Here is a 24,497-nt window from a genome sequence, read left to right as displayed (position 1 = left end):
CCTCTTATCCTTGACTACAAGTCCTGGCAGAAAATCCCAGAGTCAACCACTTTATCAGTTTTCCCTCCACCTGTCCAGACAGTCTGTGCCAGTTCAAGCCTGTTCACCTACTTACATATGTACATATATATGCAGAGGTCCATCCTTCTCTTATTTTTTTTTAAATGAGAAGTATCATATGTCAGTTTGCCCTTGTGTTTCACTTAATAAAACACCTTGAAAACCATATTAGATGAGCACATCAAATACAACCTTAAAAAAAAAATTCTAGTACCAGATCCAATAAGGCGGGGAATCTTACACATACTTTGCCTATGAGGAAATAACGACTGCGGAGATCGGCACTCCTCGTCTAAGTCTCCCTTTTTTGGAAGAGGGCACTGTTAAGCGCTGGGAGAGGAAGGTCTGGGGATACCCTCAGGACCCATTCCCTGGAGACAGGGACAGCGAGAGGGACTGAGTCGCGACTAGAAGCAGTATCCAGTCCAGCAGCCTAAGCTTGGAAAGTGACTTCTCGCAGAGCCCAGACTGGGCGTGCCAGGTGGAGGGACCCCGTACGGCTCCGTCTTAGCCCCAGCTGACCCGTCCCGTCCCGACTTACCATTGCTGTCCATTGTGCCCTCCGGATCGTGCAGCCCGAGGGGACCGGGACAGCCCGCGACAACTGGACGGCTCTCACGACCGCGAGAGCTGGCAGCCAGAGAGACTGACAGCACGCAGCACGTCTCCACACTCCACTTCCGGCGCCTTGGGGGCGGGGCCGTGGGTACGGCGCGCGGCCTGGGCCAAGCCGCCTGTGGGTCACTCGGCAGCGCCGGAAGTCGGGGCGCGCAGGATCCGGGAGGAGCCCTTGACCGCTTGCTGCCTGTGCGTCGGGGGATCCTGGCAGCCATGGTGTCAGACGGTGAGGGGTGTGCAGGGAGGGCCCCGACTCCGGGACTGGGCGGACTCGGCCTAGCCAGGACCACCCAGATGGAGCGTTATTTTGGGGGCTCGGGCAACCTGTTTGGTCTTTCGAGTAGCAGATGTGTTCATTTATTCAGTAAATAGTTTTGAATGGTCTCCTGTGTGCCAGGCGTTGTTTTATGCGCTGGGGAATGCGGCAGAGAACAGGGCAGTCAGGGGCCTTCGTGGAGGTTACAGTCTAGTGGGCGAGGCAGACAACAGGCAAGTAAATAAGAATAACTTCGAAGGGTGACAAGAGCTGTGGAGACAATATACCGGGATGCTGCAGTTCATTGTGATTAGGGGATGATCATGGAGGAGCTACTGTAGAGAAGAGTCCAGGCACTGAAAGTCAGTTTTGAATGACTCTACAAAGCCCCTGTGGCAAGTTGAGGCACTACATTACACTAAGACAGAAATGGGGGACTTGAGGGTAGAGGAAGGTGGAGAGATCTTCATTCATACATTAAACTACCAGTTATAGAGTGATGTCTTTTTTTTTTTTTAAGAGTTTATTTATTTGAGAGAGAGCGGGGTGGGGGCACACAAATAGGGTTGGTGGGGGAGAGGGCGAAGCAGACACCTTGCTGAGGAGGGAGCCTGACTCTGGGCTTGACCAGGACTCTGAGATCATGACCTGAGCCAAAGGCAGATGCTTAACCTACTGAGCCACCCAGGCGCCCTGAACCTGATGTCTTAAAGGAAGAAAAAAAGAGACCAGGGTGGTGGGAGTGAAGTGAGCTAGAGGGATGAGATCAGAAGCTAGGCTGATGCGTGGCCCTTGTGGGCCATGATGAAGAGATTGAACTTTGTTTTTAAGTGTAACATGAAACCGTTGTAGGGTCTTAAGCAAAGAATTGCTACAATCGGACTTACCATTTTATTTTATTTATTTGAGAGAGAGAGAGAGAGAGAGCATGAGCAGGGAGAGGGAGAAGCAGACTCTCCACTGAACAGGGAGCCCAATTCAGGGCTTGATCCCAGGACTCTGGGATTGTGACCTGAGTCGAAGGCAGATGCTTAACCGACTGAGCCACCCAGGCATCACTGATTTATAATTTTAAAAGGTCACTTTGGCTGCTGTGTGGAAAAGGGAGCAAGAGTGGAAATAGTCTAACAAGTGTCCATGCTTATCTTTTTCAATCCATACCACAGTCCTGTGAGAGAGGCAGGCCTGGCATGGCCCCTGTCTACAAATGATGGTGTAGAGACCCAAAGAAGGACTTTCACCGGGCATTGCATGCGTATGGATACTCATCTCTCCTGACAGGCAACACTGTCGTTTTCCAGGCCTCTGGGTAGTGGCAAGGAGTGGCTGGCCCTGGGAGTTGTGGGAGGGGGCCTCATGGAGAATAAGGCCAAAGGATTGTGGGCTTGTGGGTAGAGGAGCGAGGGCCTGTGAAAGACACAGTTATTAAGTGCTCTTTCGGTGCTAGGCTTTTGTGTGTGTGTGATTTGTATATATTATTTCATCCCAGGATTATAAAAATCCTCATTCTGTAAGGAATCCACAGTCTAGTGGAATAGCTTTAGCAGAGCTGACGAGAGATCAGAAACACAACTGACCGTAAAATGAGATAATGAGAACCAAGTATCATTAAAAGAGGGTCAGAAGTGGGCAGTGGGGTAGTGAAAGGCCACCATCTTTACAGTCAAGCAGATCTGTCTTCATAGCAGGGAGTTTTGCTACTTGCTAGCAGACCTTGTGACTTAGAGCAAGCTACTGTCATCTGCAAAATAGGAATGCCGTATTTCATGTCATCGAAGACAATATGGATTATGAGATATGTTTTTGTTTAGTATACCTCTAAGAGAGAGACATGCTGCCAGTCTTAGTTGTAAGATACCATCCTCATTTTAGCGACTGTTAAATGTTAAAAAAAAAAAGGAGAGGGTCCATGTTATAATTGATGAAAGATGTCGGTCATATTTCCCTCAGTAGTTTGTTGTCAGCATGGAGTGGGATTATAAGGTTACCTATGCCAGTGGCTGATGCAGAGGCTGACATTTGTCTTCTCCTCAGGTGGGAGAGCCAGGACCTGTTGGAAGACCTGGGGAGGGTTTTTGGAAGAAAGAGGTAGCATTGGTTTGGGGCTTTGTAGAGTCAATAGCATTTGGGTGTGTGAGCAGAATTCAACAGTGGAGTGGGGATTATCCTGAAGTAGGAGATGGAACTGCAGGAAGGAAGGTATGGGGCAGGAAAGGCATTATCGCTTTTTGCTATTAAAGGAGCAGCCTGGGTCTTTCGTTGCGGCTGTACTTACGGGTTCGCATGTCTGTCACCTTAGAATTCATAGACTCCTTGAGGGCTTGAACCCCGTATCCCCAGTGTTAGGTGCATTTAGTATAAATGTTTGTTGAATGAATTAATGTGCTGTTAGCCTGTTTAGTTGTGTTCAGCTTTGGAGAGTAGACTATTCCTTTTCACGGTAAAATCTTTACATAGCAATTGCTTTTCCCTCTTTGGTTTTCACCTTTTAAAAAGTGATTCCTAATCACCGTTGGCCTCGCTGCTAGGTGGTTTGATGGACTTGAGCCCAAACTGATTCCTGTGTCTCCCTTCATCCTCCTTGTGCCTGAAATTCTACTGCTGTTGAGTATTAACTGATTAGTCAGTACATTCTGTCCTTGACCAGGCATTTAAACGGCAGATATTTTGGGTGCATTTAACTGGTATTTATTGAGCATCTGCCACGTGCTAGGCAGTTGTGCCAGGAGCAGAAGATAAGCAATGACAAGACGGACAAGCTCCCGTCACGGTGCTTACGTTCTAGTGCACGAAAGATGCAGTGGGACAGAAAGCCGGCAAGAACCTGCTAAGGGCCCACAGAGCTTTAAATCATAAAAGCACTTGGCCTTCAGTTAATTTCATGATTGAGGCTGATAAACATGTAGAGGCATGTGGTGGTGTTTGCTGTGGGTTTAAATGACAAATTGGGAATGTTAGCTTGGATATGCTTTCATGATGCTAATGTGTTTATTTTTGTTAATATTTTCAGAAGATGAATTGAATCTTCTAGTTATTGTAGTTGATACCAACCCAATTTGGTGGGGAAAGCAAGCATTAAAGGAATCTCAGGTAAGATTGCTTGAGGAGGCCTGTGGATAATTCTGGTTTAACTGTGTGTTTATATTGCTTTTTAAAAAATCAGCTTCATTTAAAAAAATCAGCTTTATTTTATTTTTTTTAGAAGATTTTATTTATCTATTTGACAGAGAGTGAGCGAGCACAAGCAGGGGAAGTGGCAGGCAGAGGGAGAGGGAGAAACAGGCTCCCTGTGGAGCAGGGAGTCCGATGGTGGGGCTCCATCCCAGGAGCCTGGGATCATGACCTGAGCCAAAGGCAGGAGCTTAATCAACTGAGCCACCCAGGTGCCCCCAAAAATCAGCTTTATTAAGGCATATTTTACGTACCATAAAATTCATCCATTGTAATGTACAATTCAATGCTTCTTTAGTAGAAGTCACAATAAAAGCGTGTAACCATCACGGCAATTTCATTTTAGAATATTTCTATCACCCCAGAAAGTTCCCTCGTGCCTGTTCACAGTCACTGCTTCTATCCCCTAGTTGCATGCGACCGCTGATCTACTTTCTGCCTCTATATTGCCTTTTCTGGACATTTAACATATTCCACAAATATGTAGTCCTTTAAAAAACATCTATTTTGAAATGTTTTATTTTGAAATAATTACAGACTCCTAGGAAATTTTTTTAAAAAGTGGTAGCAGAGAGGTCCCGTGTACCCTTACTCCAGCTTCTCCCAGTGGTAACATCTCGTGTACCCTAGAGTCCAAGAGCGAAACCAGGAAACTGACAGCAGTACGCTCTTGAGACTTTACTCAGATCACAACAGTTTGACTTGCATTCGTGTGTACGTGTGGTTCTGTGCTATCTTACCACGTGTATAGATTTGTGTAACCAGCACCACGGTCAAGACAGAGAACCGTTCATCACACACAGGAGCTCCCTAGAGCTCCCTTTATAGGTGCTGCCTACCCCTTTGTAGTCAGTCCCTGCTCCCGAGCGGTCGTAAATACTGACCTACTACCGTTCTCCAGCACTCTAGTTCTGTAAATAGGTCATAAAGTGTTTCTGAGGTTGGTTTTTTTTTTCACTCAACAGAATGCCCTTGATCGTTTCAGGTCGTTTGGGGGTGTCAGTGTGTTTTTTCTGTCGCCGGTGGTATTCCTTGGGATGAGATACCGCAGTTTGTTCTGTCACTCAGGGAAAGCTCCACATTTGGGGTGTGCTTTTCCGTTGTTGGCTATTACATAAAAAGCTGCTCTGAAAATTTGTATAGACGTTTTCTTGCGGATAGAAATTTTCATTTCTGTGGGATAAGCGTCCAGGATTGCAACTGCTAGAACATGTGTTTGGTTTTATAAGAAACTGCTACATGGTTTTCTAGAATGGATTTACATTCCCACCAGCGAAGTGTAAGAGATGCAGTTTCTCCCTCCCCTCACCAGCATTCAATGATGACACGTTTTTATACTAGCTGTTTCCAGAGGTGTGTAACGATCCCTCGTTGTGGCCTGGATTGCGTTTCCTCAGTAGCTGGCTGTGTCGCGTGGCTTCTCACAGGCTTGTTTGCCATACGGAGAACCCCCCTGAGATGTCTTTGCATGTCATGTGTCCATTTTCTAGTTGGATTGTTGAGTTATGTTTAACTGTTGGGTTTTGAGAGTTCTTTATGTATTTGAGATATAAGCCCTTTGTCAGATATCTTGTTTGCAAGTATTTTCTCCTAGTCTTTAGCGTGTGTTTTCATCTTCTGGCGATCTTTCATGGAGTAGGAGGTCTTTAATTTTGATCAAGTCCAGTTTCTCGATGTTTAAAAAATATAGCCTGTGCTTTTGGTGCTGTAAGGATTCTCAACCTTGCTCTGTGTCATAAAGATTTTCGCCAGTGTCTTCTGTGAAAAGTTTTATGTTTAAATCCACAATCCAGGGGCACCCAGCTGGCTCAGTCGATAGAGCCTGTGACTCTTAATCTCAGGGTTGTGAGTTTGAGCCCCACATTGGGTGTAGAGATTACTTAAAAATAAAATCTTAAAAAAAATCCAGAATCTATCTTGATTTAATTTTTAAAAAAGATTTTATTTGTTTATTTTTAGAGAGAGAGAAAGTGAGCAAGCACACGCAGGGGTAGGGACAGAGGGAGAGGGAGAGAGAGAGTCTTTTTTTTTTTTTTTTAAGATTTTATTTATTTATTCGACAGAGATAGAGACAGCCAGCGAGAGAGGGAACACAAGCAGGGGGAGTGGGAGAGGAAGAAGCAGGCTCATAGCGGAGGAGCCGGATGTGGGGCTCGATCCCACAACGCCGGGATCATGCCCTGAGCCAAAGGCAGACGCTTAACCTCTGTGCCACCCAGGCGCCCCGAGAGNCAAGCAGGGGGAGTGGGAGAGGAAGAAGCAGGCTCATAGTGGAGGAGCCGGATGTGGGGCTCGATCCCACAATGCCGGGATCATGCCCTGAGCCAAAGGCAGACGCTTAACCTCTGTGCCACCCAGGCGCCCCGAGAGAGAGAGTCTTAAACAGACTCCATGACGAGTGAGGGGCCTGACGTGGGGCTTGATCTCACAACCCTGAGATCACAACCCCAGCCGAAACCAAGAGTCGGCCGCTCCACCAACTACACTACCCAGGTACCCCCATTTTGAGTTAATTTTTTAATCTGTGAAATTTAGTTCAAGGTTCATTATTTTGCCCATGGATAGTGCAATTGCTCCAGCACCATTTTTAAAAAGATTGCTCTTTCTCTACCGAATGGCTTTTGCAGATTTGTCAAAAATCACTTGGGTTCATATGTGTGGGTTTATTTCTGGGTACTTTCTCTTCCCTTGATCTATTTATGTCTCTCTCTATCAATACCACAAAGTCTTGATTTCGATAGCTAGATAATAAGTCTTGGGCTCCAGCAGGCTGATTCCTCCCACTTTATTTTTCTTTCTCAAAATTGTTTTTTTTTAACTATTCTAGTTCCTTTGCCTTACCATATAAATTTTAGAATGAGCTTGTCTATGTCTACAAAAGATCTTGTTGGAATCTTGGTAGGAATTATGTTAAACCTGTTTATCAATTTGAGGATATACTCTACATAGCCCTGCTATACCTATTATCTTAGGTCTTCCAAGCTACAAATAAAGTACATCTCTCCATTTATTTAGATCTTGATTTCTTTTTTTTTCAATCTTGATTTCTTTCATTAGCATTTTATATATTTTTAAACATTTTTAAAAAAGATTTTATTTATTTGACAGAGAGAGGGAGGGAGAGAGCACAAGCAGGGGAAGCAGCAGGCAGAAGAGGGAGAAGCAGGCTCCTCTCTGAGCAAGGAGCCCAATGTGGAGCTCCATCGCAGGACCCTGGGATCATGACTTGAGCCGGAGGCAGACTCTTCACAGACTGAGCCACCCAGGCACCCTTGTGTTTTTAACTTTTTATCAGAAAAGTTCTGTACAGGGATGCTTGGGTGGTACAATTCTCCAGAGAAATCGTCTGGGCCTGTAGTTTGCTTTTTGGGGAGTTTTAAACTATGAATTAATTTTTTTAATAGTTATTAAACTATTTGGATGATATTTTTCATATTGGGCGACTTTGGGTTATAGGTAGTAGTTTGATCTTGTTTTTTCCCACTTAGTATAGTCTTCTTGAGGTTTACCCATGTGGTAGCCTGTATTGGTGGTTCCTCTTTATTACCGAATAGTATTTTATCGTATGGATATACTTCTTACTCGTCTGTTCATGGACATTTGGATTGTTTCCACTTTTTGACTATTATGAATAATGCTGATAACTCTCAAGTCTTTGTGTGGACATATGTTTGCATTTCTCTTGAGTAGATGCCTGTGAGTTGAATTCCCGGGTCACATGGTAGGGTTTAGATTTAACTTTAAGATGCTGCCAGACTTAAAAAGTGGATACGCCATTTTCCATTCCCTTGAGCAGTGTGTGAGAGTTCTAGCGTCTTCACATCCTTGCCAACACCTGTCTTTTTTGTTACAGTCATTCTAGTAAGTAGGTAGTGGTATCTTGTTGTCGTTTTAATTTATATTTCTTTAATGACTATTATATATATAGGTATAATATGTATCTATTATGTATGTAATACATGCTTATAAGTTGTCCTTGTATTTTTTTAGTTGAAATGCATATTCAGTTGTTACACCCAACTTTTAAATTGGGCTGTTTGTTTTTTTATTACTGAGTTGTAAGAACTCTTTATATATTCTGGATACAACTGTTTTCTTCAAATATATGATTTACAAATATTTTCTCCTGGTCTATGACTTTATGGCTTGTCTCTTCGTTTTCTTAATGGTGTCTTTTTTAAAATCGAGGCGTGCCTGGCCAGCTCAGTCGGTAGAACATGTAACTCTGGATCTCGGGGTCCTGAGTGCAAGCCACACGTCGGGCATAGAGCCTACTTTAAAAAAAAAATGCAGGGGGGGCGCCTGGGTGGCACATCGGTTAAGCGTCTGCCTTAGGCTCAGGGCGTGATCCCAGCGTTGTGGGATCGAGCCCCACATCAGGCTCTTCCGCTATGAGCCTGCTTCTTCCTCTCCCACTCCCCCTGCTTGTGTTCCCTCTCTCGCTGGCTGTCTCTATCTCTGTCAAATAAATAAAATCAAAAAAAAATTAAAAAAAAAATAAAATAAGAAAAATAAAAAAAAATGCAGGGGCGCCTGGGTGGCACAGCGGTTAAGCGTCTGCCTTCGGCTCAGGGCGTGATCCTAGCGTTATGGGATCGAGCCCCACATAAGGCTCCTCCGCTATGAGCCTGCTTCTTCCTCTCCCACTCCCCCTGCTTGTGTTCCCTCTCTCGCTGGCTGTCTCTATCTCTGTTGAATGAATAAATAAATAAATAAATCTTTAAAAAATAAATAAATAAAAATAAAAATGCAAAAGAAAAGTCAAAGTTAAAATTAGCTTTATCGAGATATAATTGACACGTAGTTTACAGCACATATTTCAAGTGTTTGGTTTGATATGTTTTCATATATGTGTACATTTGTGAAATTATCATCGCAGTCAAAATAATGAATGTATAAATCTGTCACCCCCAGAAGTTTCTTCATGTTCCTTTGTAATTTATCCTACCCACTTCTGTCTGCTTGTCCCCGCTCCAGGCAACCTCTGATCTGTTTTGTCATTATAGATTAGTTTGCATTTTCTGGAATTTTATATAAATGAAATCAATATGTAGTGGGATTACTTTTGGTCTGGTTTCTTTACTCAGCATAATTATCTTGAGATTTGTCTGTGTTGTTACAGTAATTCATTCCTTTTATTGCTGAATAGTATTCCGTTTTATAGATAGAACAGCACGTCACTGCATATTACCCTGTTACTGTCCAAGAATAAATACTGTTTCATTTTTAACTCTCACCAGTGGTATATGAGAATGCCTTTTTTTTGGGGAACCCACACAAGATGTTCTCTTTCCTTATTTTATCTTTTGCCAATATCATATACCATAAAAGCTCTCTCAGTTTGCTTTTACTGTATTTGATGGCCCTTTGTATTTTTCCCTGGGGCATTGCCCTTTTTCCTCTTCTGGTATTTTTTTTTTTTTAACTGATCTGTGGACACTCTGTATATTAGAAGGTTAACCTTTTGCCTGTCATATGTTGATATTATATTTTCCCAGTTTGCAGTTTGCCTTTCACTTTTGTTCACAGTCATTTTTTTGCCATATAGATATTTTAATAGGTTTGCTTTNGTGGACACTCTGTATATTAGAAGGTTAACCTTTTGCCTGTCATATGTTGATATTATATTTTCCCAGTTTGCAATTTGCCTTTCACTTTTGTTCACAGTCATTTTTTTGCCATATAGAAATTTTAATAGGTTTGCTTTACTTTTTTCTTAATAAAGTGGAATTTATCAGCCTTTCTTTGCTGCTGGAAGTATTCTTTTTCTTTAAGAGAAACATGCTTTATNCTCACAGCTGAAGAGCCTGATGTGGGGCTCGATCCCACAACGCCGGGATCACGCCCTGAGCCGAAGGCAGATGCTTAACCACTGTGCCACCCAGGCGCCCCTGCTTTACTTTTTTCTTAATAAAGTGGAATTTATCAGCCTTTCTTTGCTGCTGGAAGTATTCTTTTTCTTTAAGAGAAACATGCTTTATTCCAGGATTATAAAAATATCTACCTACATTTTTTAGTAATATTAGTACTCGTGAGAATGTAAGCTCCACGAAAGAAGGGATCTTTACCTGACAGATAACAGGCTTAGCATACTTAGCAAGTGAATGAATTGAGAACTTTTACAAATCACCAATTTAATCAGTATGTATTAATCATCTACTTTGTGTGTAGTAATAGTTTGCTAGTAATTTTATCATAGAATATATGACATGTTTGTGTTCCTTAAATGTTTGCAGAGAATATTTGTGGAATAACGCACTGATGTAGAAATCATCTTACGTAAGTAAAATTAGAAAACTAGTTTTCAGGTGTTTTTGCTTATGACTGTGGAGGAGGGAGCTCCTGAGCAAATTTTTAGCAGCGAATAAAATTTAAATGAAATCTTTATCATTTCAAGACCTAACCTAGTTATTTGGATAGCTACTTTGCCTTTTCTAACGTTTTCCGTTTTTCAACAGTTTACTTTATCAAAATGCATAGATGCCGTGATGGTGCTGGGAAATTCTCATTTGTTCATGAATCGTTCCAACAAACTCGCTGTGATAGCAAGTCACATTCAAGAAAGGTATGAGCCTAGTGATTACTCTCCCTATTCAGCGCTTCCCAGTTGTGAGGTTTTTATGCCAGTCGGCGTGCACTATTCCTTTTCTGTGTTGCAAAAAAATTTTTAATGTAGCATTGAGTAAGACTAACAGCATCAAGAATCAGTACATGTACATTTTGGTAGGAATGAATATTGGAAACTTCATTAGCTGATACCTAATAGATTTGCATCATGTGCACATTTAACTTACCGGGTTCAACCATCCTCTCTCGGCAAAAAACAGGGAAAATTGTCAAGCAAGGCCGGCAGCTCCTATTACTGTTTTTCGAGTGAGTCTGCCCCAGGGGGCAGGTGAAATGGGAGGTGTGATTCTACTTTCTTTCAGCCAGTCTTGGGCCCTGTGTACTTCTCGGGGTGTAGTGTTTCACTGCTCCGGGTGTGATTCTGGTGTTTATAGATAAGGGTTTTTCTTGTTAATTGGGTTTTAACCCAAGCCAACTACTCCATGTGGTGCTCAGCTGAAGATGCAGTGACCTTTCCCAGCACGGTGTGAGAACTGGCCGGCTTAGAGTCTCTTCAGGGGACTGAAGGTGTGCAGCTCTGCAGATATGACCACGTATGTGCTACATATTTTCACCGTATTTACTTTTCATGTATATGCTGACCATAGAATCCTCTCCATGTAGGACACGGCTCTTCTAGGTCTTGATTAAATGTCACATCTTGGTAGAAGTGACTCTTGTGTACCAGCGTATTTCATATGAGGTCAGTGGATAGTTCTCAAATTTCTCATTTCTTAGGGCTACTCTCTTTGGTGTGTTGAAAGAGCCTGTGGGCCACCAGGTGCGTGCTCCCGCTCCCATGATAACCAGGCATTTTTCTCAGAGTTGAAAGAGAAAGATGACACTGATTTGGTTAAGACATCCAAAGAAAAACTATAAAAAGCAAAGTGTTCCAACTTTTAGAAAAACCAAATATGTGTTTTTACAAGATTACTGTAAAAATCATGAAGCACTAGGAGGATCTTTTCAGGGCAGATTTTTATTACTGGGGTAGATAAATATACCTCAAATAATAAACTGGTCATAAGTTAGAATTTGGTATGATTCTCTTCCCAGTTGGCATCTGAGAAAGTAGAATGAGAACCACCCTAAGGCATTTTAAGAGACTGGGATCCAGCACACGCTTTATTTCTTTTCATTTGTGAGAAAACAGTGGGGATCATTAAAACATTCTCTGGTGGTAGACTCATGTTTGCCAATTTGCCTGCCTTATACATTTCTTAAAAATGAAATTTATTACAGAATCTTGTGAGAATTGATGTGGTTGTTTTCTCTTCTGAATTTCATCTGGATGTTGAGTGAGGACAGAGTCCTCGTGTAACTCGGTGTTTTTTTCCCCACTGTTTCAGTCGATTCTTATATCCTGGAAAGAATGGCAGACTTGGAGACTTTTTTGGAGACCCTGGCAACCCTTCTTCTGAATTCAGCCCCTCAGGGAGCAAGGATGGGAAATATGAGTTGTTCACAGCAGCGAACGAAATTATCGCTGAAGAGATTAAGGATCTCATGACCAAGAGTAATGGTTTTCTTTCTCCATTATTGTTATTTTAAAATTGCAGTTGAATGTGCAGGTCCTTGAGGCTTTAGGTCCAGAGATTTGGGGTTCTTGGGAGTATTTACTTGTGTTCTCTGTTTTCTTTTGTAAAATCATTTTTATCAAAGCCTGTGCCTTGTTTGCCTGACCTCGCCAGCGTCTCACGCTATCCGCCGGCCTCTACTTCTTGGAATATACTCTTAGCGTCTGAGGATATCCTTTTGACTTGTTATTCCTCTTTTTTGGACCATTCTTTCATTTCTGACTTTTCCTTCATCTTGTCCCATAAAAAATAGGGTTTTTAATCCCCCACATTATTTTCTTATTTTTTCTCCCTCTGTATGTTTTCGCCCACTCTTGTCTTTTTTTTTTTTTTTTAAAGATTTTATTTATTTATTCGACACAGATAGAGACAGCCAGCGAGAGAGGGAACAAAAGCAGGGGGAGTGGGAGAGGAAGAAGCAGGCTCATAGCGGAGGAGCCTGATGTGGGGCTCGATCCCATAACGCCGGGATCACGTCCTGAGCCGAAGGCAGATGCTTAACCGCCATGCCACCCAGGCGCCCCTGCCCACTCTTGTCTTTAATTATCATTTCTACGTGAACACTTCCCAGTCTTTGTCTCTAATTGAGCCTTTCTTTCAGCAAATGTCTCCACATAGGTGTCCCACAATCTGGCTAACACACCCCAGCCTAGTTTCCTTATCTTTCCCTCCCAGCTGCACCACCATTTCCACGTTTCCAGTTTCTGCCACGCCCATTCACCTACTTTTTCAGATTCAAAGCTTTCATTTTTGACCCTTCTCTGCTCACATTCAACATCTAATCAGCTATGACATCCTATTAGTTCAGCTTTAGAAGTACCTCCAAAATCTGACCTCTTTTATGTCATCTGGCTCCACCCCAGCACCGTTGGCATTTTGGGTATGATTCTTTGTTGTGGGGACTCTCTTGTGCTTTGGAGGATACTTAACAATATCCCGGGCCTCGACCTATTAGATGTCATAACATCCCTCGCTTGCAACAACCAAATATAGCTCAGACTTTGCCACATCTCCCCAGGAGGGCACAGTTGCTCAGGTGGAGAGCTGCTGCTCTGGACCATTCTAACAGCTTCTGCCTGCTGACTCCTGTCTGTCCCCATTCAGGTCTTTCCTTAACTCTTTCACAGCTAATCCTTCTAAAAACCAGAGCTACTATTTCCTGGCTTAAAGTCTGTTACTGGTTCCCTTGTTGCCGGTAGACTGTGGTTTTTAAACGGTAGCCTGTGTCAGAGTCACCTGGAAGGGAAAGGCAACTCTTTAGAGACAGGAAGTAGGTTAGTGGTTTCCCGGGGCGCGGGAGGAGTGACTAAAATTGGCCCGAGTGATCTTTTGGGGTAAAGGAAATGTTCTAAAATTGGGTTGTGGTAATCGTTTACAACTCTCTAAATTTTCTAAAAAAACCCCATAGAATTGTTTACTTAAAAGGAGTGAATTTTATGATCTGTCAGTTATACCCCAGTAAAGCTGGTAAAAATCACCTGGAGGGCTTGTTAAAATAAAATGCTGGCTCCCACCCTGCAGTTTCTGATTTAGCAGGTCCAGGGTGGTCCCAAGAATCAGTGTTTCTGTTAAGTTCCCGAGTGATGCTCTTATACCTGGTTCTAGAATCATACTTTGAGAACTATGGGTCTCCAGGGTAAAACTGTGGGTCTTCTCAGTATGGTGTTCAAGACCTTTCCTGGTCTGACCTTCACCCGTGGGTGGAGGTATCCGTGCTCCTGGACCAGCTGCAGGCCCCATTCACACCAGATGTTAGTCTGGGCTCTCCACCCTCTTGAGCTGCTTGACTTTTTTCACTCAAGGCTTCGAACAAGTTGCCAGCTTTGTCCCTGCTTGCCACCACCAGAGGGCTTCTCCCAGCCCCCTTTCCACTAGCAGGGCAGCTGTCCGAGGGACGTGAGACAAAAGAAGTGGTGGGAAGGAGGGCAGAGAGGCTCAGACCAAGCAGCTGCGCGTGACCTCTTGTACCATTTAGGTCACTAACAAACCTGAGCTTTTCCAGATAACCACCAGGGTATTTTAGTGTGGTCAAATATACATAACGTAGGGGTCTCCTGGCTGGCTCAGTCAGTGGAGCATGTGACTCCTGATTGCAGGGTTGTGAGTTCGAGCCTCACATTGGGTGTAGAAATTACTTAAAAATAAAATCCTTAAAAAAAAAAGAGAATATACATAAAATAAAATTTACCATTCAGCCATTTTAAAATGTGCAGTGCAGTGGCGTTAAGTACATTCACACTGTGTACAAACATCACCACTGTCCATTCCCAGATTATCCCAAACTGAAGCTTTGTACCCACTCAGCCCCTGACCACAGGATATTTTAAATTGAGAAAATGTTAAAAATTGCTTACTTAAGCATTACTGAGAACAGATTGCTATCTATGTTTTTATTTATTTATTTATTTATTTTTAAAAGATTTTATTTATTTATTTGACAGAGATAGAGACAGCCAGCGAGAGAGGGAACACAAGCAGGGGGAGTGGGAGAGGAAGAAGCAGGCTCATAGCGGAGGAGCCTGATGTGGGACTCGATCCCATAACGCCGGGATCACACCCTGAGCCAAAGGCAGACGCTTAACCGCTGTGCCACCCAGGTGCCCCCTATCTATGTTTTTAAACCTGACTTGGAAATGTCAGCTGATTTTATTCACAAAGAAGAATGCTTTGATTTGAAGATGATTTTAGTTCAAGAAAATACCTAAAAGTTCTCTTTAATTTTTTTTTTCTTTTTTTTTTTTGCAGGTGAGATAAAGGGTCAACATACAGAAACACTGCTGGCAGGATCCCTCGCCAAAGCTCTTTGCTGTATCCTTGGTGTTCTAGGCATTCAGAAAGTGTCTTCTGAGTATCTTAACTTGTGATAATTTTTAGAACCTTGGGTGTTCATATTAAGGAAAGGCATGAGTATTCTAAAGGGGTGGATAATCAAAAGATAGTTTATCTTGGCTTCGGAATGTTTTTAAGATAAGCTGTAAAAACTTGATATGTAAAGAAAAAGAAGACTCTGGTTTCTCTAGTATATCCTTCTGCTCCCAACACATTCTTCAGGATGCTGTTATCTTGCTTTGACAAATTGGGGAGGGTGTGTTTGTTTTTCCACCTTCCTTAAGTTAGGAGCAGTGTGTTTGGTCATAAAAGCCATTTACTGATCCTGAGGTTAATAAATGAGTGGTTTTTCCAGAGGCCCCAGGTTATTTGCACTTAGCATAGAGTGAACAACACTGTCCTAAGAATTTGATGTTGTCTGTGTGATGTTCTCCCAGTCTTTAAAACAAACAAACAAACAAACAAACAAACTTTATTTATTTGCTTGAGAGAGAGACAGGAAGAAGCAGACTCCCTGCTGAGCAGAGAGCCTGACGTGGGGCTCAATCCCATGACCCTGAGATCATGACCTGAGCTGAAGGCAGATGCCTTACCGACTGAGCCACCCAGGCACCCCTATGTTCTCCCTGTCTTTTGTAATTTAATTTCTTTGTTTTGGAAAATATTGAGTGATTCCTGTGCCCTAGGCTTTGAGGGTGCCTGGTCATCTGTGTGTGGTTTTCACATTTGTTACCTTGCTTATCGATTTACCTGTCATCCCAGTATTGAAATCTAGGGTGTGGTGGATAATCACAGAAGGATAAATCATGGTAATTTTAATTTTCTGGGGGCAGAGAGCATGTTTTGGTCAGGTTACAAGGTCAGGTTACAAATTCGGTTGATTGCAGTTGGTAATTGGAAACCCCTAATTACTCTTGTGTGTTTATCATGGGAAATAGAGCACTTCTTTTTTCAGTTAGGTGGATGCTGGATTTATTTAAAATTTGAGGTTATTTTTCTGCTTACTATAAGTATTTATGAAGTTAAATAATATTTTAAAATTCCTTAATGCTAAAAAAAATCAGACATTCATAGAATGAACAAGGAGGTTAAAGGTAGGAGCGTGTGGTTTTTTGTGAGATCTGGAATCCTTATTTTACTGCTATAATTTTGGTGGACTGTTTAAAAATATTGGTTATAAAACCTTAACAATATGTTTAATAAGATTCAGTTAAATTGTAATCTGTCTTTATCTCTTTATAGATAATCAGGAAATGAAATCAAGGATTTTGGTAAGATTTTAAAAAATCAGTACTATGTTTCTATACCACCTATAACCAATTAGAAAGCATAATGGGAAGTAAGACCCATTTATAATAAATATGAATATCCAGAATAAATTAACAAGCAATGTGTAAAATTGATTATGATGAAAAACTAAAATTCTGAGAGATGTAAGAGAATTGAAGGAATGGAGAGCCATATTTTATTCTTGGATGTCAGTTTTTCCAAAGTTAAACTGTAAATTCAGTGCAATCTCAGAATTTTTTTTTAAGATTTTATTTATTTATTGAGAGATAGTGCATGTCATGGCATGGGGGGAGGGCGGAGAAGAACAGGGAATCTGAAGCCGACTCTGTGCCAAGTGCTTTAAGAACTCCAATGGTAAGGGGTGCCTGGCTGGCTCAGTCGGTAGAGTGTGTGACTCTTGATTTTGGGGTAGTAAGTTCGAGCCCCATGTTGGGTGTGGAGATTACTTAAAATCTTAAAAAGAAAAAAAAATCAACATTTTATCTGGAAGAATAAATCAAAGAGAGTAGTCAGGTGCTTTCTGAAAGAGAATAATAAGCAGGAACTTGCTCTGTTAGGCCTTAAAACACATTGCAAAGCTACAGTAATAGTGTGGTTCTGGCACAGTTGTAGGCACGGAATAAATGNGTAGGCACGGCAAGATTGGCTCCAGAAATAAAATCAGGTCCACGGAAGAGTTTGACTTGTGGAATGGAAGCAATTAAGTTAGTGGGAAGAAAGTGAATTATTCAGTTAAAGGTGCTGGGCCAGTTGGTTGGCCATTTGGGAGAAAACAAAGTTAGATCTCATTGCTTGCACCTAAATCATTCTAGTAAGGGTCAGACATGTCACTGTAAAAGTTCAAGTCATAAAAGTGTTGGAAGAAAATACCTGTTAATAATCTCAGGTTGGGCAGGACCTTGCTAAGCATGATGTGAAGCTTAAGACCTCAAGAAAAATCAAACCCCCAAAATCAAGGATGAAAGAAAAGCTATTAGGAAAAGTATTTTCAGCATAGCTACCTGACAGGATTAATTTAATAGTTCTAAAGTGAAAAAGAGCTCTTATCCATTAAATTTTATTTATTTTTTATCTTATTCATTTATTTTTTAAGTAGACCCCACGCTGGCCGAGGAGCCCAACTGGGGGCTTGAACTCACGACTGTGAGATCAAGACCTGANTAAATTTTATTTATTTTTTATCTTATTCATTTATTTTTTAAGTAGACCCCACGCTGGCCGAGGAGCCCAACTGGGGGCTTGAACTCAACGACTGTGAGATCAAGACCTGAGTGAGATCAAGAGTCGGACACTTAACCAACTGAGCCACCCAGGCGTCCCGCCCTTATCAATTAAACTTTAAACGTTAAGGTTTACTCTAAAAAAATAGGTAGAAAACATACACAGCCTACAAAAGAAGAAATGCACATGGCCAGTTAGCATTTGAAAATACACGCAGCCTTACTAGTAAGCAAAGAAACAGAAACATCCAGTAACAGGGTTTTCATTGTTTGCTTCTTGCTCAGCACAAATGGGTAGTTCCCAGCGTTGGTGGCAGCGTTGGGGATTGGTTATTCTCTTGCATTTCCAATGGGAGGGTAAACTGGTACAGCTTTTTTGGAGGAACTTTGGTAACCTCTGTCCAGAGGTATACTGTAGCAATCTCCCCGATTATTTTAGGAAGTAGTCAGGGAGTTGTGTGAAGCGTATATGAGAATGCTCCCCAGAGTATCGTCTAAAACAGGATTGGAATCTGCTTCAGTGTCCTCTATAGAAAGTTGGTTCAGCAGTGGAATCTATGAAGTTGGCATGAAGGATGACCTACATCTAAATTCATTGATACAAGATTCCCCACTCCCCCAGATATTGTGAAACCAAAAAGCAGGTTGCAGGGGCGCCCGGCTGGCCTAATGGGTAGAGCATGTGACTCTTGATCTCGGGGTGTGAGTTCGAGCCCCATGTTGGGTGCAGAGTTACTTAAAAAAAAAAAAAGAAAGGTTGCAGAGCACTAGATAATCATTCTGGGTGTGTGTGCGTGTGTGTGTTTGCGTGTGCGCATGCACGCACGCACGCACGTAGGTGCTGTCTGGAACTGTTAACGGACTGTCTTGGAGGGTAGGGTCTGGGGGAGGTTCTTGCAGTCACCTTTACATTGTACATATTATTGAAGAATGGTCACTAGGCAGGCAGATTAGAAAAGCTGCCTTGGTTGTGTTTGCAGTGAGAACTCGGATGTGCCTGCGAGGTATTCACGCGGATGTGATTTTTAGGTGATTAAGGCTGCAGAGGACAGCGCGCTGCAGTATATGAACCTCATGAATGTCATCTTCGCGGCACAGAAGCAGGTGAATTGGGAGCATCCTTGTTTTTTAGTTTTAATTTAAATTCCAGCACAGTTAACATACAGGGTTGTGCTAGTGTCAGGAGTGTGATATCATAATTCAGCACTTCCGTACATCACCCGGAGCTCATCACAAGTGTGCTCCTTAGTCCCCATCACCTAGTTCCCCCTTCCCCGCACCCCTCACCCCTCGGGTGACCATCAGTGTGTTCTCCGTAGTTAAAAGCCTATTTCTTGGGTTGCCTCTCTCTCTACTCCCCCCACCCCCTTGGGAGCATTCTTTTTAGAAAATATTGTTTCATAATGAATTTTATTTTTTGAATGACCTACATACAGAGGTATTTTGACTAAATGTCCTTATCAGTGGATGAAGAATCTGGAATTGATATTTTATACTAGTCATTTCTCTGTTTTGGACGCATGGATCTTATGGGTCCCCAGAAAAAGGTACACTGACACACAGTTTTGCATCTAGTTTCATGGTATTCGTGCAACCCTGTTTAACCCATCCTTGGACCTCAGGCTAAGAATCCCTGGTTTACAGTTTTCGTGAGCCTTGCCTCAGTTCCTCTATCTCTTTGCTTTAGGGAGGTTTTATCAAGATTTGATAGTTTTACTTTGCAAATAATTGAATGAATTTATACTAATTCAAATGAATTATCACTAATAGGTTTTCTTTGATATGTTTAAAAAAAAACTTTCTTAAAACTTAAGTTTTAACCCAAAATGCTGCCATATTCATGCCAAGTATTCTCTGTGTTGGATCGGCAGCATGATCTAGTGAAAAGACCATGGGCTTTGGAGACAGGCAGACTGGGGGTGACAGCACTACCCCCCCCCAAGCTCTGTGACCACAGCCTGACCAAAGCCTGGGTGCTTCAGCTGCAAAATGCAGCTCGAATATCTGCCTTGCGGTTATTCTGCATATCAAATAAGCCGTTTTAAGAATTGTCTAAAAAAAAATAATAATCTAACACATAGTAGGTTCCCAGTGTAAGACAGTCATTATTTTTATTATTCCTGTAATGTTTTCGGAATGTTCATTTCAGAATATTTTGATCGATGCCTGTGTTTTAGACTCGGATTCAGGACTCCTCCAGCAGGTACGTGTTCAATGGAAGTGTGGTGTTGGTGGTCAGGGGAGCATGGTGTGTTCTCTTATTGTTAACTGCCTGTCGCCAGCCTTCACACATTTTTAGGAATTAGCCTGTGTGATGCTGTTGTTTAGAGCACTAACATCTCTCTGGTCCTTATTTTATTTTTTTTATTGAAGTATTATTGACCCACAATGTCACATTAGTTTCAGGTGTACAACTCTCTGGTTCCTTTAAAATTTTTATTTATGTTTTACATAATGATTGCTTCTGTAAAAGTGATTCACATATTGAAATGAATTCAAGCAACTCAGGAAAGTATTTTTTAAAGGGGTAAAAAAAATACCTTTAAATCCTATCATCTTAAAATTACCGTTGCTAATATTAGGTAAACAGCATGGTAGATCTCTCTGTATAGATGTAGATGGAAGAATGGATCGCTAAGCAGAGAATTTTATAAAGACAGGCTCGTACCCCAGATCTGTGCTGTCCTATGTGACAGTTATATGGCCGTTGAGCTCTTGCAATGAGTCTGGTGAATTGAGATGTGCTGTAAAGTGTAAAGTCACACACTGACTTTCACAGACTTGGTATGAAGGACGGAATGTAGAGGATTTTCATCTTGATCACATGTTAAGATGACAGTACGTAGGGTATATCGAGTTAAATCAAATTGTATTAAAATTAATTTTATCGGTTTTTTTTTTCCTTTTTTTACGTGGCTAGAAAATTTTAAGTTTCACGTGTCACCCACATTATATTTCTGTTGGACAGCACTGTTAGATGTTGCTTTTCGGTCAAACGTATGAAACTGAAATTTAATTTAACGAAAAAGGGAGAAAAAAAGAAAGAAATGAGACTGAAGAAATTGCCGAACTTTTGATAAATGTTTTTTCGACCACAAGAAATATTCTTTGCTAAAAGAGCCGTTAAAAGCACAAAACTGGAAAATGCTGAGTTTAGGATACTGCCGAAGACACAGAGTGGGAAGGGGAGATACGATTAGGAAGTACACTAGCGTCAGAGGTTCCAAAGTGTCCTTTTTCTTAAGCTTGATGTTAGGTAATAGCGTTTGTTTTATTTAAACCATACTTACATGTTATGTATATATATTCTTGCACATATGGCTATATTTCAGAATTAAAAAATTAAAAAGGTTGAATACATTTTTTTAACTGCACATTTCAGTCTACGCAGCGTCTGCTAACTCCTACAAGATCTTGCCTGTGCCGTGAGTTTAAATACCAGCTCTGCCTCCCTGACCCTCACATCGCTGTGTCTGGGCCAGACGCAGGCTCTCTGTGTTCCCGACTCACATAGTCAGCTGCATAGGCAGTATTTCCCCTTGGACATCCAGCAGCATCTCAACTTTAACATGTCTGAAACACAACCCCTGATTTTTTCCACGCTGCCTCCCACGGGCCTCCCCATCTCAGCACGTGGCAGCTCAGTTCATTAGCCCCTTAAGCCAAAATCCTGACTCTGCCTTGTTTCTTCTCTTCCTCTCCTTTCCTACCCATTAGCCAATCCTTTTGACTTGATCTTTGAAATAGTCCGTGAATCCCACCATATGTCTTCTCCTTCGTTGCTTCCACTCAAGGGGAGGATCGTAGTATCTGTTAACTGGTCTCTGTTTCTATGCTTACCCCGCCCACCAAAGTCCATTCTCAACAAGGCAGTCAGAATGAAGCTTTCAAAATATAAATCAGATCTTGTCATTCACCTGCTTAAAACCCTCCCATGGCGTCCCCTCACACATAGACTAAAACCCAGAGTTTTGCCATGGCCATCTCTATTCCTTACCCGATATGGTTTCTGGGTATCTCTCTGTCCCCATGGAATCTCCCTCTTTACTCCAGCCACACTGGGCTCCTTGCTATCGCTTTAAAACTACAAGCCTGCCACAGCCCAAGGGTGTCTGCATCTGCTGTTCCTTCTGCTTCTAAGGCTTTTCCTCAGATATTTTCATGGTCTCCTCCCTGCCCTCATTTGGGTCTCTGCTTCTGTGTCACCTCCTCAGAGAAGCCTTCCCTGACCATCCAGTGTCACTCCCTGTCTCCTTACCCAACTTCATTATTCTTCGTAGAAGTGATCATAACCTGTGACATTATTTCTGCATTTACTTAACTGATTGACTCTCTATCTTCCCGCAGTTGCACCCAAGAGTCCATCAGTGGGTGAATGGAGTTAAACAAATTGTGGTATAACCATACAATTGAGTATTATTTAGTCATATAAAGGAATCAAGTACTGATCTTGCCACAATGTAGATAAACCTTGAAAACATGATGCTAAAGGAAAATTGTATGAGTCCCTTTATCTGAAATGTCCGGAATAGGCAAATCCATCGAGATAGAAAGTGGATCACTGGTAGCCTAGGGGTAGGGGGTTAAGAGTAACTGCTAATAAGTATGGGGTTTCTTCTTGGGGTGAGGAAATGTTCTGGAACTAGGTAGTGGTGACAGTTGCACAACTCTGAGGACAGTAGAAAGTAGTGAAGCACACACTTTAGAGAGTGAATTTTATGGCCCGAGAATGATCTCAAAGCTGTTGTTAAAAATATAATGAAAATGAGAGGAGTAAACACACCAGAATAATTTCATCAGTAGCAAACGCAGAGCAGAAGGGGCATGGGCTGTGCTACGCTAAGGTCTTCAAAGGGTGAAAGAGTGTGGTGTCTGCAGGAAAAATAGTTGAATGCCTTGAGAGCTAGCAGGAAGTTTCTGGTCCTCAGACACCCTTGGGAAAACATGCCCTTTTGTTCGGCTCTGTCATATCCCCCTCTCCTTTGGAGACCCGAAGAATTACATCCCTCTGGAAAAGCTAAGCGAGTGCCGGTTTGGCAGAGAGCCCTTTGGATGTCTTGCAGGCTTGTGACATCACGGGGGGACTGTACTTGAAGGTGCCTCAGATGCCTTCCCTTCTGCAGTATTTACTGGTAAGGAACCATCAGCAGCACCCTAACACCTTGCATCTGGGTGAGCCCCGTCTCCTGGGGATTGAAGGGGAGCACGATGGCGGATGCTAGTAAGTGGGAGAAGGAGTAGATGGGTGGCCCAGGGGTTTGGAAGCTAGAAGGGTGCACTCCAGGGCGTCTTTGAAGGCAGCTGTGTGCAGACTGTTGGAGGACTGTTCACACAACAGTGGCTGCCTGTGGAGGTGCTCCGTGACTGCTGACTGAAGAGAAAAGCCATTCTTGATAGATTTTTAAGGAAAATCCTAATTTATTATTCTCCTTAGTGTTCCCCTGTCTAATATCTGATACCTATGTTCTAACTTCCGGTTATTTTTCCCCATGTTTTAAATAAAATTTTCTGGCCTCGTTTTTTAATCTATTTTTTATTTTTTACAGTGGGTTTTTCTTCCTGATCAAGATCAAAGATCTCAGCTAATCCTCCCACCCCCAATTCATGTGGACTACCGGGCAGCTTGCTTCTGTCATCGAAATCTCATTGAAATTGGCTATGTCTGTTCTGTGTGCTTGTCAAGTAAGTTCAAATACAGAGTTTTCTGTGGTGGGGGTGGCAGAAAATAGTCAACTGTGCGGTTTTTTTCCACATCCTGTTTGTTTTGTTTTTCAAATTTACAGTATTCTGCAATTTCAGTCCTATCTGCACGACGTGCGAGTAAGTATCCCTGGGGTGGTGTGGCTGGCTCACACGGGAAAGATCCAGAGCTCTGAAGAGGGTCTTCCTCTGTCGTTACAGGACAGCCTTTAAGATTTCTCTGCCTCCTGTGCTGAAGGCCAAGAAAAAGAAACTGAAAGTGTCCATGTGATCATAAGACACCGCCCCCCCAATCTTTCAGAGCCTATTAATAGAAATTGTATGGCGGAATCTACGTTAGGAGGCCCTGAAAAAATACAGCGTGTGTGGGATAATTTTGAATGACGTTTCTTACAGAAAAGATTTCTAGGCCATTACCCTCATGCTGTTTTTGGGGGACTGCTTTATTTGAGGGAGTCATTCTATGCAATCTTCTCTGACTGGTTTTTGTCCACAAAGGGAGAAGAAAGCACACATTAGTTAGTGACTTTTTTTTTCTTCTTCTTCTTTTTTTTTTAATGAGGTGATCATTGTCAGCCTGGCATGACTGATGGCAGGCCTTAGACTCTGTGACCCGAGTCTGGGTTCTGCCTGTGAAATGTATGACCAGTGAAATCTGAGCACAGTTTTAGAAAAAGCGACCATGCAGTAATGGCATTAATCAAGACAGACCGTCTTCCTTGCATCAACAGCTGACTTTGACGATAGTCACGTAAATAAAATCCTTATTGTCTAAGTTGAGATTTAGCTTCAGATACTAGCAGGTAGTTTTGCTTTTGTCTGACATCACTGCGTGTCTGGACACAGTCATCCACATAATAATTGTTTGTCACTGAGTAAGTACAAAGTCTGAGCTTGAGAGTGTGGAGAAGGGGGTACGGTACTCTGGCAGCGACTTTCTCTTCAGAGATAGTAGCGTGAAGAGCTTATCTGTGAAAACTGGGTCTAGGTTTGGAGGGGGAATTTCTTGGTGGAGAATGGATTCTTTCTGGTTCAGCATTGTCCCCCAGATAGAATTCTTTTGTAATGAGAAAAAAAAAGCATTAATGTTGGAGAACTGTTCTCTAGAAGCTTTGGATTTACTACTGACAAGTGCGACAGGTCCAAAATAAAAAGTATTTTTAATTTCAA

At 42.2% G+C, this 24,497-nt stretch overlaps 2 protein-coding genes across 4 annotated transcripts in view; one reads left to right on the top strand and one right to left on the bottom strand.

The window, feature by feature from the left end:
• Nucleotides 1-903, bottom strand: part of EIF2B1 (eukaryotic translation initiation factor 2B subunit alpha) — a 9,979-nt gene extending 9,076 nt beyond the window's left edge. The window contains exon 1 of the mRNA XM_011226519.3: nucleotides 602-903. Coding sequence (XP_011224821.2) covers nucleotides 602-893 — 292 coding nt within the window. The 5' untranslated portion in view covers nucleotides 894-903. The remainder of the gene's footprint in view (nucleotides 1-601) is intronic.
• On the top strand, nucleotides 778-24,497 carry GTF2H3 (general transcription factor IIH subunit 3). Of its 3 annotated transcripts, XM_034639306.1 has the most exons (14): nucleotides 869-904; nucleotides 3,945-4,024; nucleotides 10,342-10,384; nucleotides 10,564-10,670; nucleotides 12,061-12,227; nucleotides 15,034-15,096; nucleotides 16,182-16,211; nucleotides 16,360-16,388; nucleotides 18,657-18,731; nucleotides 19,777-19,830; nucleotides 22,691-22,759; nucleotides 23,174-23,309; nucleotides 23,411-23,447; nucleotides 23,529-24,497. In XM_034639306.1, exons 4-14 carry the CDS (start codon nucleotides 10,594-10,596, stop codon nucleotides 23,596-23,598), a joined length of 807 nt encoding a protein of 268 aa, XP_034495197.1. In that variant the 5' UTR covers nucleotides 869-904; nucleotides 3,945-4,024; nucleotides 10,342-10,384; nucleotides 10,564-10,593; the 3' UTR covers nucleotides 23,599-24,497. The 3 variants fall into 3 exon arrangements, with proteins under 3 accessions (XP_002913183.1, XP_034495197.1, XP_034495199.1); XM_002913137.4 differs by lacking the exon at nucleotides 10,342-10,384 and having other exon boundaries at nucleotides 778-904; XM_034639308.1 differs by lacking the exons at nucleotides 869-904; nucleotides 10,342-10,384; nucleotides 10,564-10,670; nucleotides 12,061-12,227 and having other exon boundaries at nucleotides 3,947-4,024.

Source organism: Ailuropoda melanoleuca, chromosome 12, assembly GCF_002007445.2.
Source record: "Ailuropoda melanoleuca isolate Jingjing chromosome 12, ASM200744v2, whole genome shotgun sequence".
Taxonomy (NCBI): Eukaryota; Metazoa; Chordata; class Mammalia; order Carnivora; family Ursidae; genus Ailuropoda; species Ailuropoda melanoleuca.
This window is presented reverse-complemented; position numbering and strand designations above follow the sequence as displayed.

Coding starts and splice junctions, on each gene's coding strand:
- GTF2H3 (XM_002913137.4), top strand. Junction 18,732..19,776: donor TCTTCGCGGCACAGAAGCAG/GTGAATTGGGAG, acceptor TGTTCATTTCAG/AATATTTTGATCGATGCCTG. Junction 22,760..23,173: donor CCCTTCTGCAGTATTTACTG/GTAAGGAACCAT, acceptor TATTTTTTACAG/TGGGTTTTTCTTCCTGATCA.